General features: G+C 39.8%; 1 protein-coding gene across 3 annotated transcripts in view; it reads left to right on the top strand.

Moving 5' to 3' along the window:
- The window catches only part of acot7 (acyl-CoA thioesterase 7), a 174,490-nt gene that overhangs the window by 15,473 nt on the left and 145,513 nt on the right, over nt 1-13,504 (top strand). For 2 of the 3 annotated variants that reach the window (XM_052108429.1, XM_052108428.1), the window contains exons 2-3: nt 5,834-5,951; nt 12,619-12,775. In XM_052108429.1, the coding sequence (XP_051964389.1) occupies nt 5,834-5,951; nt 12,619-12,775 (275 nt within the window). Of the gene's footprint in view, nt 1-2,305; nt 2,453-5,833; nt 5,952-12,618; nt 12,776-13,504 lie in introns of those variants that run through there. The other variant, XM_052108430.1, reaches the window with a different exon arrangement.

Here is a 13,504-nt window from a genome sequence, read left to right as displayed (position 1 = left end):
GAGAAAAACATAAACAAAGATCAAAATACACGGTTAAGAGTTAAAAGGTTTAAAAATAATCATATTTACATCCATCCAACACAACTAGTTAGAAACAACTTCCGAGCCTCTAAGTCCCACCCATTAATTTTTTTCTGGGATAATGCTACTTTCCACATTTTAGAAATACTCATATGAATATTTATAACACTCTTACAGATTAGAAAATGCTAACCAGCAATTGTTAGCTATACTGTAGCGAAATTGCAACTGCAGACTACAGTTAACACCTTTCTTTTGGATATTCCTCACACACAGCCTCTGTGTAATTCCTGTTAAAAATTAAAGATGGCGCTGCTGTGAATAAAGCATATCTGCTAAAAAATTTAATAGTTTATAAATGTACCACTTGCATTTAAACCTATGTAAATTTGTGTCAAGTACAAAGAGTGCTGTTATTACAACCTACCCCAATACAGGGGTATTATTTTATTGTGCATAAATTTATTTTGGTAGGCTAATCAATTTGTTCAATATGTAGATGAAAAGCTTGTGTGGATGATATATTAAACAAGACATCCTTATTATTCAAATGATACCGGTCCAGATCGCATATAAAAATATAAACCATCCTTTTGTATGTATATTAATCAGAGTCTTAAAACTTATACTGTCACCTAAGGAGGGAGACTGTCATGTCTAAACGTGATTTCATCCCTTTAGCTACTGTAATTTCTAATTAGCTAAACTGATGTTATAACAGAACGCACCCAGTGTTATAACACTCCCCGGTCTCCCCATTATTTGGCCTCCAGAATAAAAAGTCATCACTGTGTACATTATTTATTTGAGTGATTTATGTGGTTCAGTATTCCATCTTCCGTCATTATACTCGTCCTCAGATCTCACAGAATACAAAGTCAAGAGTGTAAGTACACACAATATGTTCACATGCTATTGTTGCACAGATACCAAATTTACTCAGAGGTAACCAAATTTGCTTAGCAGTGAGAATAGGTCACTATGTGGTTGGGTGCATTTTGGCAGGGTTCAACTAATTGTGTCACTTTATTGCCAAGTTTAGTAAAAAACAAATAAAAAACAAAACAAAAGGGAATATGCTAAATTTGATTCAGATTGGCATTTTGATCAGACGCCTTCATCATTGTCGGTATGCTCTCAGGTAAGATCTTCGTTGTTGTGATCTTTGTTGTGTCAAATGCAATCAAAAGTATCAGTGATATTAAAAAGTATTTTTAGCCATTCATAATGAATAGAAACAACAGCATGTCACTAAGAATTAATGATACTTGATTGATACTTTTTTGTGACATTCATATTAACATTTTGAAAAACCATATAAACTCTCAATATCAAAAAGAGCAAAGTCCTTTGTGTTTACTGCACCTTGATTTTTTTTTTAGTTTATAGGTAAGGGAGAGAAAGAGAGCTTGTTTTTCCTGTTAATGATGCAACTAGAGCACAGACTCTCTGACAACAGTTTGTCTCAACCTTGTGAGAAATCCTGATGTACATGTCTCTATCTCTATGTGCAATCAGAATTATACAAACATCATTTTGGTCTCTGTATACCTGTACCTATACATGTTGTTATTATGTTGATTGGAATGGCCACTTTATATACTGATATAAGCAGCAGAAGACATTGAGCTCAGTTGTTCATATAGGAAGTGGGAACATTTTGTACAGTATTTCACGCCACAGTGCTATTAAATAAAAAAAAATCATATATATATATATATATATATATATATATATATATATATATATATATATATATAATTTTTATTTTTTTATTTTTTTAAATAACATTTTCAGTCAGCTCTTTCACTACATTCCACATGCCTGTCCTGCTATCGGCTGAATATCATGAAACCTGTCAAGAACATGCCTGGGTCATATTTTCCCCAATTGTCGTTGGATTTAGCCTCTTCATTAGTACTTTGCTGTTTCCATGAAACGTGTTTGTTAGTAAAGTTGCACCAGACTCAGTGCCCAAATTAATATTTTACCCAAAAATCTAAAGAAAGAAATAAGAAACATTTAGCAGAAAACATATTTAAAGCATACTTTTAAGACCATTTGTTTAGCTTTTTTTTGTATTGTGACATTTGTTTAATTTATAAGCACAGTTAAACCCAATTTTATTACTGTTAATGTAAAAAAATTTTGTTTAAAATGACCAACCTGTGTGAGTTGTCTTATTTCATTGGTGAAAGACCACAGAGTTTGAACACAGATGGGTGGAGTCTGAGCCACTGAAACACATTACATTATTGGTGAGGAAGTTGAAGATGCCATAACTGAAAATATGTAGTGATGAAAGATATGAATAAATGGGTCTGTCGTGATGTAGTCACAGTTCTGTGAGGAAACATCCTGCTCAAGAACGTCTCAAGACTCTTCCATCAAATTTTTCGGAAGTCATGACTTCTCTTTATCAACTTAGCAGGTAGTCACACCAGCCAGCCCACATCAAACATACATCAGACACTACAATGGAACAACACTGTCAGAATTTTTCTGCTTTGTTTTTGTAGATCATAGTCTTTGACATGGATTTTATGTGTATGTTCAACTTCATAAAATGAGTAAATGAATTTGTCATAACTTTACACTTTTTCATGTACGTTTAATGTGACAGTCGTGTATTGATTTAATGCCAGTGGTAAATCAGACTTTTGAAGATGACTGGGCAGAATTTCTCCCCAAACTGGTTATGGAGGTTCTGAGTTGTGGTGCGAACCTGAATGTTTTTGCTTTAATTTATAATATTAAAAACTATTGAGACAAAGGAATCCAGGATTGCTTTAGTGACTGGTAGAACTAGGTGATAGCAATGCCAAGCTCAATTCCCAGCTAGTACACTTACTTATAAAATCTATACAGGTGCTTCTTCAACTTTGGGCACGTTCATGTCACAGGGGTGGGTTTTTTATTAAAATGAACAGATTAAATGTTTTCATTAAAACCGAATTGGAAACTTTTACCAGGCCTTTTGACCCAAACACAGACTTTCAATTTTAAACTATTCAAATCCATTTAAAAAAATGCTAATTATTACATATCTAAACACAGAGTGAAACAAACACCATTTAAAAATTTGTTGTGTAAAATCAATTTCTGTTCTTTCAAAAATTATGACTGTCACATGATTGTGGCGTCATTTCCATCACACCAAACAGTATATATATACTATATATATAAATATATATATATATATACTATATATATATATATATATATATATATATATATATATATATATATATATATATATATATATACACAATATACTATATATACATTTCCTACCAAGGTTGCCATTACCTCCTTGTGGCTGGATGTAGTGTTGTGGTCTTCGTCAGCTAGTAAAATAACAATGATCGAGCTTTTTGTTCCATAGGAAGAGGTTCTGGGGACAGCCTATGAGAGGAAGAAGCTAAAAAATGCTGATTTGGCCGCAGAGTGCAGGGAAAATAGATGAAGGACTACCACCTACCCTGTGGAGGTTGGGTGTAGAGGATTTATGAGAACATCAATGCAGCACCTTTTTAGAGACATTGGCATTGTAGGAGCAGCTTCAAAAATGTCTTTGAAGGAATTGGCAGAGGAAGCTGAGAAAGGGAAATTCTGGCTGTGGTCAAGAAGGACAAATATTGGGGGTTCAGAAGTAGTAAACTGAGGAATAGGGAACCTGGGTGATATGTGGCTTGTGCTGAGGTAGTATGTCATACGGAATCGGTGGCACTGAGTTACCGAGAGATATGGTGCTAGTGCCTGTAGGGCACTGAGTGCGCATCTCTGTGCCAGTTGGCCAACAGGCTGGCGCGTATGGTCTTGTCGAGGTATTATGACATATAGAACCCTGGTTGCAAGTAATTAGTGAAGGAAGGATGTCTTGATGGGAAGGCAAGGATGAGAAATGTTGGAGGGGATCCAGTGTCCAGCTGCGGGGGGTGGGGGGTGGTGGTGGGGGGTGGCAGGGAGATGTCCCTGAATGCTGCCCCACCACCAAGAGATGGTCCAGGATTAATGGGACGAAATATTGAAGAAAGTTGGCTGATGACCTTGCAGCTGGGCTGAAGGCACTGGTGGAGGTGCGGCAGGCAATAATGCCCAGCTGGTTATTATAGCTACCTGTGCATCTGTTATATATATATACTGTATATATTTTATATCATTTTTTTTTTTTTACATTTAAAGATAACTATACAGTTATACTGGCATACAGATCACAGCAATCCATTTCACAAGTGAATTTGTCAATCAGTTGGAGATTTATTATGAGGGCTTGTTTAAGGACCCGTCAATGTACACCTGCGTCAGACTTTTTTAAAAAAATTTTTTTTTAGAAACAAGCAAGGGGTATACATAGTACACAATACTACAGATATATTTTACAATAATGCCAAACCATTATATTCATTACATAGTGCAATTGTTTTCAATGCTTTGGAGTTGTTGGAGGTACAAAGAATATTTCAATAATATTTTAAGTCTTTTCAAAAAAGTGCAAATTGGAGCTTTATAGACATAAATTTACACTTATGTATAAAAAAACTTGGCAAGAAAAATAAACAGATTAATCAGAAAATATTAAGTTATCAAAACTGTGAAAGCCAAATAAAACATCTTTATAAAGCTAGTTAAAAACTAGTTAAAAACTAGTTAAATTAGAGGTACGTACAAACAAACAAACAACATTTTCTCCAAAATACGACAGCATGGACACATTCCCAAAAAAGGTGAGGGGCAGATTAATCTACAGCATTACTGAAGGAACAAAGTGGATCTATTTTAGGGAGCATATTTCTTAAAGAAAGATTGACTGGGTAAAAACGGTGTAACAGTTTAAAGGACACCTCCTTAACCTTGTTGGTAATTAAATATTTGTGAGGTAAAATCCATACGACCTGAGTCAGACATGCTTGTGTCGCGTCTCGGGTGTGTTGCGTCATAAAAGTAAAATGTTTAGGTCACTGTGTCAAGTTAATTGTAGTTTAATAACCAATCTTTAAACACATCTTGAGATCCCTTGGTTCGCATTTGCGCTCCTTTAAGTATTTTGAACGTAATGCATGTTTGTGTGTGTGTCCGCTGACGGGTTGTTAATATTTTGTTCACTGTAATAAACTGTGTGATGCTCACACAGCTGAAATTTCACCTACTGCCCTCTGGATTAAACTGGTGGTACTACAAGCTTGCATTTCTCAGGAATTTCTCAGGAAAGCATTGCGATTAAATGCGTAAATTTTTTTAACGCATTTATATATATATATATATATATATATGTATATACAAAACATAAAAAAATTCTAAAACATCAGTGTAATTTCCTCTACAGACTAAACCCATTACAGAATTTGAGATGTGCTGGAAATGACACTGTGGGGGGAATTTTCAATAAAAAAAAAAAAAAGCCATATCTCCTGTGATGTGTGTACAGTACATTACTGATAGTGAAAATTTTTTTTTTAATAAGAGTTTACTTTCTAATCCACAGTGCTAAAATAGCCCAATGTTGAAGAAACATCCAAAGATTGCATGCACCTCTTTGGATAAAGGCTGCTGCCAAATGCAAAATTCAGCAGTGATGACAAAATTTGGTGAATGTTTTTGTAACTAATGGCTTGAACTTTGCATGATCGCGATTGCATGAAATTTCTGATAGCGAAGCTTGGAATTTGTCTAAATGTGGCCATTATCAAGAATTCTCTACTTTTTACATAGTACACAACAGAAGGAAGTAATGTGCTAAAATGAGATCATACATCCCAATTAAATCTAGAAATTATATGTGAAATTTGTATTTTGTGTTTTGCTCTTTTAGGATCATGCGTCCTGATGATGCCAACATTGTTGGTAATGTTCATGGTGGCACTATACTGAAGATGATTGAGGAAGCAGGATGCATCATTGGTACACGCCACTGCAACACTCAACATGGTGTGAGTTCCTCTTACTGCTGCCTGGAAGTCTTACAGTCACAATTGAGTAACCACTGCTTTAGGAAACAATGTTGAAGGTTTTGATTGTTGATTTCGATGCAGAGAATAAATTATGAGGAATCAACATCCAATGACCATTTTTATATATATTTGAGTATATTTGAGAAAAGTTTTTTCTGGATCATATGTGGATTAAGTAACTATGAAAACATTCAGAAAACATTCAGCGACTGGATGTATCTCACAAAACATTTCAAGAACATGCCTGGGTCTTATTTCACCCCAAAACAAAAAACATAGAAAAAAGAAAGAAAGAAGATGGACCATGACATTTTTTTTCTTTGCATTGTGACACCATTAAGCCCACTTTCCTTGAAAAAATTTAAATGATAAATAATTTTTATTATTTATTTAATTTTTATATAATTTTAGTATTTTTTGTACCTGTAATTTATTCTGATTTTAATAAAAATAATAATAATGGAATTGCATCATAATTTTATTTACAGCTAAACATGTATTGCAATGAGAATCAAAGTTGATAACAATGGCAAAATATCAAAATGCATTATGGTTATGAGATCTCATATTTATTTGTTTATTTATTTTGCATTACAGCAATGAGAGTTTGGAGTGAAAATTTGCTATATATTATAATATTTATTGTGGTGGGATGAGCAAGAGTCAGCAAGATCGGAAATAATAATAAACAGAAAATGTTCAAAATGGGGAATAAAGTGGGGGGCCTGGCATTCTCATCTGATCCAAACAGCTTCACTCCCACTGTATCGGCTTCAAATCTGCGTAAATATTACTACCACTTGACGACAGATCCATTCTCTGATTAAGAATGCCCTGCGGGGGGGCCTGGGTACCTCAGCGAGTACTGAAACTGACTACCACCCCTGGAGTCACAAGTTCGAATCCAGGGTGTGCTGAGTGACTCCAGCTAGGTCTCCTAAGCAACCAAATTGGCCCGGTTGGTAGGGAGGCTAGAGTCACATGGGGTAACCTCCTCATGGTCGTGATTAGTGGTTCTCGCTCTAAATGGGGCACGTGGTAAGTTGTGCGTGGATCGCGGAGAGTAGCATGAGCCTCCACATGCTGGGAGTCTCCGTGGTGTCATGCACAACGAGCCATGTTATAAGATGTCTCAGAAGCGGAGGCAACTGAGACTTGAGTTGAGTAACCGCGCCACCATGAGGACCTACTAAGTAGTGGGAATTGGACATTCCAAATTGGGAGAATAGGGGATTAAAAAAATTAAAAATTGGCGAATAAATTGTCCATGAGGATAAGTGTCCAAAATAAAGGGGGATATGTAAGTGTCCATGGGATGGTCCAGGACATGGGCAGAGTCCGACGGGCTCAGTGTGTGATGGGAAGGTGGCCTGGCATCCATACCCATTTATCACAATGCATGCAATAGTCCCCGGTGACTCTTTTAACCTGCGCCGGGTTTCCGAGGGAGTGGGTCTGCCAGTACCCTCCCCACTCTGTTCGTGGACCTGCGAGGACGCCAGTGTGTGCACACAAGGAAATAGAAGCTGGCAACTGAGATTTGTCCTCCGCCATCTAGATTGAGGCAAGTCACTATGCCAACCATGAGGACTTTGAACGCATTGGTAATTGGGCATTGCAAACTGGGCAGAAAAGGGGAGAAAAAAAGGCACAAATTGCTCTTTTAAAACATGCACTTACATTTGAGTTTAGAACGCCATGAACACGAGGAGAGATACAAACAGTGAAGCATCTGAATGCTGATGGTGTGAGGCATCAGTGCTCATGGAAAGTCTCTCATCCAGTTAGATTCGAGGACTGGAACTAACTTATATATATATTGTCAGGATCCTGTCACTTTACCAGTCATGTTTATTGTTGTGACAGGATCCTGACATCCATGTTCTGTGTTTTCATATTCAGAGCATGGTGTTATTGGTCCTGACTATTCAACCTAGTTCGGTTTCTGTTCTGAGTCAGGATCCGGACACTCCTGCTCCATGTCTAGTCTTTGTGAGTGCATGGATTCGGGTTCAGTTCGGTTCTCTTGCCATGTGCTCTTCTTTCTTGTGTGTTGTGTGAGTGCACATGGCTATGTTTATTCCTCATCTCCAAGTGCACTCATGTCAGTTGGTCTTGTATGTTAGCACATGGCTTTGTGTTTGTCTTGCCATGTGCTTCCCCGACTCCGCCTTGTCGTTCCCTTATCACTCTCCCTTGTTTAGTCCTTGTTATGTTAATTAGTTTCACCACTTATCATGTGCCTTCTTACGTATATATTGTGCCCTCTTCCCTCATGTCTCTGCCAGATTGTTCTGCCTGTTGGTTGGTTCGAGTCTTCTGTCTGCTCCTGTTCCTTAGTCGGTTTTTGGTTTGTCTATCTGTTTGTTTCTTATTTTACCCTGTCATGTTGTTTTCTCTCCCTCTTGAGAGTTTTTGTTTGTATTTTGTTTTTAAAAGCCCATAAATTGCCTTATGCGTTTGGGTCCTTCCTCAAAATCCCGTGACAACAATCTAACCAAATTGGGACCCAGCAGAGGCAATATAGGCATTTTTCTTCACCCAGCTCCTGTCCACAAAGAATTTACCTCCCAGAGCACCACCCACCATGACCTGTTTCGAACCTGGTTACAGAATGGTCAACACATCAGTGAGTATGGCCAAGAGCTCGGCGATGAGGCCATTCTGGGACTTAGTGGCCCATATTGGTCGACTCAGTGAGATGGAGGCTCTACTCCGGGGTAGGACCTCCTCACCTGAGCACTCCTCTCCACTCGTGCCCTGTCCTTCCCCTGGCTCTTCTCTGGCTTCTTGCCGGCATAGGAGGAAGCTCGCCGTGGATCGGTAAGAGGCAAAGGGGCCCGCTGCTGACTGCCAGGGGGTGGAGGGGCCCGCTGCACACCGCCAGGAGGCAGAAGAGACAAGACTGTTCAGCCCCTTGTAACCGTCCACAAGTCTGTACAGTCCCTTGTGGCCATCGACGAGCCTGTCCAGACTCTAATGGCCACCATCCCGTCTGACCCCCTCATCAGCAACCACCTCCCAGTTCCTTGTGGCTGCCACTCAGTCTGACCTATCGCCAGCGGCCGCCGGTCAGTCTGACCCTTCGCCTGCTGCCGCCTCTCAGGCTAACCTTTCGCCAGCGGGCACAGTCACCATCCCAGTGACCACTTACTCTTGGACTCTTCTGCATTTGGGTCCTTCCTCAAGATCCTGTGACATAGGTTATACATATACATACATTATATATACAAGAAGATTACCAAGACCCTGACACTGAGCTGCAGCACGGCGGCCAAGACCATACAGCGGATTAACAGGACAGGTTCCACTCAGAACAGTCAAGTCAAGTCAATTTTATTTGTATAGCGCTTTTCACAACACATCGTTTCAAAGCAGCTTTATACAGGCCTCGCCATGGTCGACCAAAGAAGTTGAGTGCACGTGCTCAGCATCATATCCAGAGGTTGTCTTTGGGAAATAGACGTATGCTGCAGAGGTTAAAGGGGTGGGGGGTCAGCCTGTCAGTGCTCAGACCATACGCCGCACACTGCATCAAATTGATCTGCATGGCTGTCGTCCCAGAAGGAAGCCTCATCTATAGATGATGCACAAGAAAGCCTGCAAACAGTTTGCTGAAGACAAGCAGACTAAGGACATGGATTACTGGAACCATGTATTGTGGTCTGATAAACTTATTTGGTTCAGATGGTGTCAAGCTAGTGTGGCAGAAACCAGGTGATGAGTACAAAGACAACTGTGTCTTGCCTGTCATGGTCTGGGGCTGCATGAGTGGTGCTGGCACTGGGGAGCTACAGTTCATTGAGGGAACCATGAATGCTAACATGTACTGTGGCATACTGAAGCAGAGCATGATCCCCTCCCTTCGGAGACTGGGCCGCGGGGCAGTATTCCAGCATGATAACGACCCCAAACACACATCCAATACGACCACTGCCTTGCTAAAGAAGCTGAGGGTGAAGGTGATGGACTGGCCAAGCATGTCTCCAGACCTAAACCCTATTGAGCATCTGTGGGGCATCCTCAAATGGAAGGTGGAGGAGCACAGTGCCTCTAACATCCACTAGCTCCATGATGTCGTCATGGAGGAGTGGAAGAGGACTCCAGTGGCAACCTGTGAAGCTCTGGTGAACCCTATGCCCAAGAGGGTTAAAGCAGTGCTGGAAAATAATGGTGGCCACACAAAATATTGACACTTTGGGCCCAATTTGGACATTTTCACTTAGGGGTGTACTCACTTTTGTTGCCAGAGGTTTAGACATTAATGGCTGTGAGTTTAGTTATTTTGAGGGGACAGCAAATTTACACTGTTATACAAGCTGGACACTCACTACTTTACATTGTAGCAAAGTGTCGTTTCTTCAGTCTTGTCACGTGAAAAATATTAAAATAATGTGAGGGGTGTGCTCACTTTTGTGAGATACTGTATATATATATATATATATATATATATATATATACAGTGAGGAAAATAAGTATTTGAACACCCTGCTATTTTGCAAGTTCTCCCACTTGGAAATCATGGAGGGGTCTGAAATTGTCATCGTAGGTGCATGTCCACTGTGAGAGACATAATCTAAAAAAAAATCCAGAAATCACAACATATGATTTTTTAACTATTTATTTGTATGATACAGCTGCAAATAAGTATTTGAACACCTGTCTATCAGCTAGAATTCTGACCCTCAAAGACCTGTTAGTCTGCCTTTAAAATGTCCACCTCCACTCCATTTATTATCTTAAATTAGATGCACCTGTTTGAGGTCGTTAGCTGCATAAAGACACCTGTCCACCCCATACAATCAGTAAGAATCCAACTACTAACATGGCCAAGACCAAAGAGCTGTCCAAAGACACTAGAGACAAAATTGTACACCTCCACAAGGCTGGAAAGGGCTACGGGAAATTGCCAAGCAGCTTGGTGAAAAAAGGTCCACTGTTGGAGCAATCATTAGAAAATGGAAGAAGCTAAACATGACTGTCAATCTCCCTCGGACTGGGGCTCCATGCAAGATCTCACCTCGTGGGGTCTCAATGATCCTAAGAAAGGTGAGAAATCAGCCCAGAACTACACGGGAGGAGCTGGTCAATGACCTGAAAAGAGCTGGGACCACCGTTTCCAAGGTTACTGTTGGTAATACACTAAGACGTCATGGTTTGAAATCATGCATGGCACGGAAGGTTCCCCTGCTTAAACCAGCACATGTCAAGGCCCGTCTTAAGTTTGCCAATGACCATTTGGATGATCCAGAGGAGTCATGGGAGAAAGTCATGTGGTCAGATGAGACCAAAATAGAACTTTTTGGTCATAATTCCACTAACCGTGTTTGGAAGAAGAAGAATGATGAGTACCATCCCAAGAACACCATCCCTACTGTGAAGCATGGGGGTGGTAGCATCATGCTTTGGGGGTGTTTTTCTGCACATGGGACAGGGTGACTGCACTGTATTAAGGAGAGGATGACCGGGGCCATGTATTGCGAGATTTTGGGGAACAACCTCCTTCCCTCAGTTAGAGCATTGAAGATGGGTCGAGGGTGGGTCTTCCAACATGACAATGACCCAAAGCACACAGCCAGGATAACCAAGGAGTGGCTCTGTAAGAAGCATATCAAGGTTCTGGCGTGGCCTAGCCAGTCTCCAGACCTAAACCCAATAGAGAATCTTTGGAGGGAGCTCAAACTCCGTGTTTCTCAGCGACAGCCCAGAAACCTGACTGATCTAGAGAAGATCTGTGTGGAGGAGTGAGCCAAAATCCCTCCTGCAGTGTGTGCAAACCTGGTGAAAAACTACAGGAAACGTTTGACCTCTGTAATTGCAAACAAAGGCTACTGTACCAAATATTAACATTGATTTTCTCAGGTGTTCAAATACTTATTTGCAGCTGTATCATACAAATAAATAGTTAAAAAATCATACATTGTGATTTCTGGATTTTTTTTTTTAGATTATGTCTCTCACAGTGGACATGCACCTACGATGACAATTTCAGACCACTCCATGATTTCTAAGTGGGAGAACTTGCAAAATAGCAGGGTGTTCAAATACTTATTTTCCTCACTGTATATATATATATATATATATATGTACACTGTATATATTTATTGTATGTACTGTATATATAAATGTTCCTTAAATAGGCTTAATTCTTTTTTCACAACCCCCTATCAGTCATAATTGTTATGCTTGAGTTGAAAAAAGATAAAAGATGTGTAAATAGTTTGTATTAAAACAAGGGAAACCTTTACATAATGGATCTATTTCTCAATGTGTGTCACAAACACTTGTGTTACACAACAATTTGAAATATGCACACAGAACATCTCCTACAATCTTGTGGTCCCTTATGTTCCCCAAAATGGGCAGTTGTCATTACAAAAAGAATGACAGCCTGTCCCTGATTCACACCTACTGAAAAATGGTGCTTGTCTGATGAAGCCTGTAGAGGGCACTACAAAGTCATAAATTTAGATTACACACACTATAAATGTATCGCCATTTGGGGCAGGACCTTTGTTTAGACATTGTTATAACTGAGTTGTAGTGTCCTAGTCTGCAAGCAATGTGTAAAAGCATTTTTGTTTACATAAATCTCATATTTGACATATAAAACTACAAAAAACTAAAACTTTCTTTTGGCAAATAGGATCGCTGTGTAGCTGCTCTGGCCCGGGTAGAGCGCACAGACTTCCTGTATCCAATGTTTATTGGTGAAGTGGCTCATGCCAGTGCTGAGATTACCTACACCTCCAAACACTCGGTGGAGGTGCAGGTGAATGTCCTCTCCGAGAACATAGTCACAGGTTAGTAACATGCAGCTGTTATTGACATGATTATGGTGGATTTTTTTTTTTTAAATGAGACATTTAGGCTCAAAACTTTCTCCTTGCAAGTGTATGAATGCATCCACTTCAAGCTATGGAAGTTTGAAGCAAAATTCATAAAGTAAATCATTCCAGTGTTGCCACAAGGGGCACTAGAGTCGAGAGGTTGGTAAAGTAGTTAAATGTTGATGTATTTTTATTTATTTGTTTGGATTTTCTCCCCAATTTGGAATGCCCAATTACCAATGTGCTCTAAGTCCTCGTGGTGGTGTAGTGACTCACCTCAATTTGGGTGGTGGAGGATGAATCTCTGTTGCCTCCGCGTCTGAGAGCATCAATCCGGGCATCTTATCATGTGGCTTGTTGAGCGCGTTACCGCGGAGACCTAGCGTGTGTGGAGGCTTCACAGTATTCTCCACGGCATCCATGCACAGCTCACCACACGCCCTACTAAGAGCGAAAACCACATTATAGCGACCACAAGGAGATTAACCCAACGTGACTCTACCCACCCTCGCAACCGTGCCAATGGGTTGCTTAGGAAGCCTGACTGGATTCACTTAGCATGCCCTGGATTCCAACTTGCGACTCCAGGTGTGGTAGTCAGCATCTTTACTTGCTGAGCTACCCAGGCCCCCCAGTGATCACTAGGGTTAAAATGAGGGACAAATTGGTACACAAAGTATGGTGGGTGTAGAAAAAGAGCTA

The sequence above is a fragment of the Xyrauchen texanus genome, chromosome 37, assembly GCF_025860055.1.
Source record: "Xyrauchen texanus isolate HMW12.3.18 chromosome 37, RBS_HiC_50CHRs, whole genome shotgun sequence".
Lineage (NCBI taxonomy): Eukaryota > Metazoa > Chordata > Actinopteri > Cypriniformes > Catostomidae > Xyrauchen > Xyrauchen texanus.
This window is presented reverse-complemented; position numbering and strand designations above follow the sequence as displayed.